This window comes from Passer domesticus, chromosome 4 (genome assembly GCF_036417665.1).
Source record: "Passer domesticus isolate bPasDom1 chromosome 4, bPasDom1.hap1, whole genome shotgun sequence".
NCBI lineage: Eukaryota > Metazoa > Chordata > Aves > Passeriformes > Passeridae > Passer > Passer domesticus.
The window spans coordinates 14,005,318-14,009,617 of record NC_087477.1 but is presented as its reverse complement, the minus strand read 5'-3'; the positions used below and the strand labels follow the sequence as shown (position 1 = coordinate 14,009,617).

Sequence of the window (4,300 nt, the reverse complement as noted above, 5' to 3'; positions counted from 1 at the left end):
CCTTGCCTCCCTTCCTGTGGCATGCCAGGGGCTTGGGGTGGGAGGCACGGGGGGCAGCAGCCTTTCGCCAAATTCACGGCGGGTTTGAGGAGGTGGCCGCGGCGTTTTCCGCTTTTTGTGGCGGGGAGGCAGCGCGGGCCACGTGCAGCGGGGGGAAGCGGCGGCAGGGAAGTTGAGGCCTAGGGCTGCCCCTTTGTCCTCCTCCTTCCCAGCCCCAGAGGGGGTTGTGAAATCCCCCCCGGGGCGAGGGGCTGGCTATAAAGCAGCCCTGGCACGGCTCGGGGTGGGTGGCGAGGATGCGGCTGCTGCTGCTGGCCCTGCTCCTGCTCCTGAGCAGCTCGGTGCCGGCGGGCGGTAAGTGCCTTTGGGTGTCTGTCCATCCGTGGCCCCTCCAAACGCCTGGGCAGGGGCATTGGGAGTCCCAGGTGGGGCTGAGCGTGGGTTTTAGGTGCTGTGCTTTCAGTTTTGGTTCTTGCCTATCTTTGAGATTGTTTTTTAAAGCCTGTGGCTAAGCTGGAGGGGGGTACGCCTCGTGGGTTTAAGCTGCTTCTTTTTCAGATCCCCACAAAACTCAGGTTCTTGGTGGGTGGGCTCAATGGGTTTGATTCATAAAATGCTGGCTAAGTTTTCCAACCCTGCAGATAAATCCCTTCCATATACAGGAAAAGAGGCTTTGAGACTGTGCTGGGTGGGAGGGATTAGCCCTGCTGCAAACCCCATGAAGAGCAGCCCGTGGGTGTCAGGGAGGGGATGGGATAGTGGGGAGGGGGATAGTGTCCCCATGTGCCTCCCCCACGGGGGGCCGAGAGCTGGTGTGGGCTGCCCTGGGGCACAGGTCTGTCTCTGGAGAGCCTGCTGACCAACATGAGGTGCAAGTGCATCAAATCCACCGCCCACGTCGTCAACCTGGGGCTGATCCTCACCATCGACGTTACCCCGCCGGGCATTCACTGCAGGAGGAAGGAGGTCATGTAAGTGCAAAGCCTGGGAACCGACCCCTGCAAATTGCTCCTTTGGGTACTGGTGCACAAGTACCTGCAGGGGGAAAGCCCATAGATGTTGGGGTGACTCTTGGTGCCAGTTTCAAGGGAGTCCCTCCCTGCGTGGCTCAAGGTCATCAGGTCAAGGCCCCAAAATATTCATGCCGAGGAAGCAGGGGCGTTTTCTCTGTGGGTTAGAAAAGCTTTGGGGAAGGGACGTGCATGGGGCTGAGGGGCCTCGTGGCCTTGCAGCCTCACCCTGAAGAAGAACAGGCGGGTGTGCGTGGCCCCCGAGGCGCCCTGGATCCAGCTGCTCATCCACAAGCTGATGCAGAGGTATGTGATGCCCGGAGGCTGGAAAACACACCCCCGACACCTTGGCAGGACCATCCCTTCCTCTGACCCACCCGCTTTCCTTTCTTTCCTCCCACAAAATCTGCAGGAACGGCATCAAAAAAGCGCTGCCGCGGCTGCGGCGGGAAGCACCGTGCTGCCGGAGCCCTTGGAGACCCCCCACCCCGTCCCTCCCACTGGCCACATCCCAGGAATCCCCGGTTATGAATCCCTCGTGGGACAGCAGTGACACAACCCCCCTGCCCTGAGACACGCTGGTTGAGTGGCACAGCGCTCTGCTCCCGGGGTTTTGGGGGGCAGGAGCCTTTCCCTGCTTTCCCCTCAGGCACCCGCTGCTTCCTTCCCTTTCGGGTGCCTGCGCTGTTCCCGCACACAACCACAGCCCATCCCGGTGGGTGGCACCAATAAAAGGATGAATGTGCTCCCCCCCTCGGCTGTGGCAGCTCTTTCTGCATGGATTATTTGGGTGAAAATTGGTGGTTTTGGGGTGGGGAGTTAGGCTGGGCTGTGGCACCGTGAAGCCTTTGGCTGCTTTGCCAAGGATGCTTTGGAACACGCCGCCTTTGCTCTACTCTGGGATTTGGTACCTTTTCCTGACAGCTCCTGGCAGGAGCACGTAATTGCAGGAGTTGGATAGGGTGTGCTGCTGCTCCAGGCTGTGGAAACACAGAAGTGGGAAATTTCCCAGTGACAGGCTGAGGCTTTCTGTGGAGTGCCATTTCCCAGCCTGGCACAGCAGTCAGTGTGCCTTGGCCACACGGACTGAGGTGACACAGGTGTGACTTGTGGCCCCGTGCAGGGTTATCCCTATTTACAATCTGCTCGGGCCATTCCAGGAGGAGGTGTTTAAGGTCTGCAGGAACCTAATTTGTGCTGCCCACCCACCCCCACTGGATTGCCAAAAATGTGTCCCTGGGCAGTGCCATGCTGGGAAACACCCACCCTGTCTCTGTGTCCCCTCCTTCCTGCCCGGTGCTCCTTAGGAACCACAGGAAGGGTAAGAATGGCTGCAGAAGGGCTGTTTGTTGGCTCCAGAAGGATGTGGGAGTACACAGGTGGATGTTTAGCCCTAGCCATCATGAGTGAGCAATATCCCATCTCCACAGTGAGCCTTTTTTTTTTTTTTTTTTTAAGTAATTTTTCAAGGGAAGGGAAATGTAAGTCAGGGGTTTGATGACCTCCCGTTCCTCAGCTGCCTGAAGGCCCAGGGCAAGCAGTGTTTCCTCATGCCAGAGCCCCACATGCTCCCAAATGTAAAGCAAAGCTGCTATTCCCATGAAGCAGGGTGTAAATCCCCCTAAAACTGCAGTGTAAGCACGCCCAGGAGTGACACTGCAGCTGCCCCTGCTCCATGGGCACTTCCATCTTTTCAGGGACGGGACCTCCCGGCTGCAAAGGCAACACACAAGAGAAAACCTGACTTAAAAAACCCCCGAGCTCTCAAAGTAACCACTACAGGGTGGTGTGGGAGCCTCCAAAAAGGATGGATGGACCCCAGCACCAGGATCACTCTCACCTTCACCACTCTCACAGGGAGGGGTTGTGCCGTACCTGGATCTAGAAGTTTATAATCTCCACCTAAAATTATTTCTAATTCAAGTGAGTTCTTGGCTGATGCTTGGCAGAGAGGATTTAGTGGTTTCCACCAGGTTCTCTTGGGATCTGTGACACCTTGGAACACCAAAGGGTGAGGGGGAGGGGGTGTGTGTGACCAAACTTGTGTAAGGCTCAGTCTCCTTGCAGTGAAAGAAGGAAGCAGAACTATTCAGCTCCATTGTACAAAATTCTCTTTTTATATATATATATATATGTATATATATACACACACACAAAACCCCATATCGGACAGATTCACCAGATTGAGTTGTTTTAAAAAGTTGCTTGTAGAAGGGTGTTGGATTTTGTTTTCTCTGCTGGCTTTAGGCAGTGCTGTCGCTGGGGAGTGGACACCAGGCACCGTGTTTGGGGAAGCAAACGGAGGCAGTGAGCAGCAGGGAAGGGCTTGGAGCCTTTTTTCCAGGTATTGCCTGCAACATGCTGGGAACAGAGGCTGGGAAAAAAAGCACCATCCCCTCACTGCTCCTGCTGGGAAGGAAAACCAGGAGGGAAAACAGGAGGGAGCCGCACAGGAGAGGCAGGTAAACATGTGCATTGACTGAAACGTAAACCAAACTGGGTTCTTTTTGTGCAGTGTCTGTTAAAAAACCATTTTTGTGTTAAAAACCGCGCGGCGTGACGAGCGTTGGGGAGTGCAGCAGAGAAAATCCAGTGGATCACCTCCGTGCAACGGAACGCTTCCATCGCTAGAAACCCAAGGAAAACCCAGCTGGAGCAGCTCACAACGTTTGCCAAGGTTTGGGTTTTCCCATCCCCGTCCTCTCCCACCCCCACATTACAAAACATTGGTGCTGGGTTTGGATTTTTATTACTAAACGGGCTCCTCTGCAGTTCATAGACAATCACGGGCGAATGGGAAATTCCATTTTATACAAACAGCTCCAAAAATATTGGGAGTGAAGTATGGTTAGGAAACACTGCTCACACTGGGACCACTGTGCCTGGGGGAACAGGGGAGCAGGTTACAGCACGCCCCAGGAGCGGAGCCTCCCCCCCCCCCCCCACCCAAAAAACATACAGCAGCTCAATACAGAAAGGTAATGTCCACAAAATTAAGTTTTTCATGCTATTCTACTTTCCAGTGCTCTCCAATCCATGTGCCATGGCCAGGTAGGGAACGCTGAGGTATATTCCAGCAGAGATACCTGCATCCAGAGGAAAATCCATCTCTGGAAAGGGCTTTTTTTTTTCCCCCTTTTTTTTTTTTTTTGTTTTTTTTTTTTGTTCGGTTTTGCACAAGGCAAGTGCTGTGCAGGACTTTCCCCCAGCTCCCATCGCTTCCAATTGATCCCAGACCATAGGTGACACCCCCATTTTTTAGGCACTTTTCCAAGGGAGTTGTCACTTTG

The 4,300-nt window shown here is 54.6% G+C and overlaps 1 protein-coding gene across 1 annotated transcript; it reads left to right on the top strand.

Moving 5' to 3' along the window:
• Window positions 1–162: 162 nt before the first annotated feature.
• Window positions 163–1,753, top strand: LOC135299911 (growth-regulated alpha protein-like). Its single transcript, XM_064419304.1, has 4 exons — window positions 163–354; window positions 836–971; window positions 1,233–1,316; window positions 1,423–1,753. Exons 1-4 carry the CDS (start codon window positions 297–299, stop codon window positions 1,580–1,582), a joined length of 438 nt encoding a protein of 145 aa, XP_064275374.1. The 5' UTR covers window positions 163–296; the 3' UTR covers window positions 1,583–1,753.
• Window positions 1,754–4,300: the final 2,547 nt, after the last annotated feature.

Excerpts from the sequence above, each read along its gene's own strand:
- LOC135299911 (XM_064419304.1), top strand. The coding sequence starts at position 297 with ATGCGGCTGCTGCTGCTGGCCCTGCTCCTGCTCCTGAGCAGCTCGGTG. Across the intron at positions 972-1,232 it reads TGCAGGAGGAAGGAGGTCAT|CCTCACCCTGAAGAAGAACA; the intron begins GTAAGTGCAAAG and ends GTGGCCTTGCAG. Across the intron at positions 1,317-1,422 it reads ATCCACAAGCTGATGCAGAG|GAACGGCATCAAAAAAGCGC; the intron begins GTATGTGATGCC and ends CAAAATCTGCAG.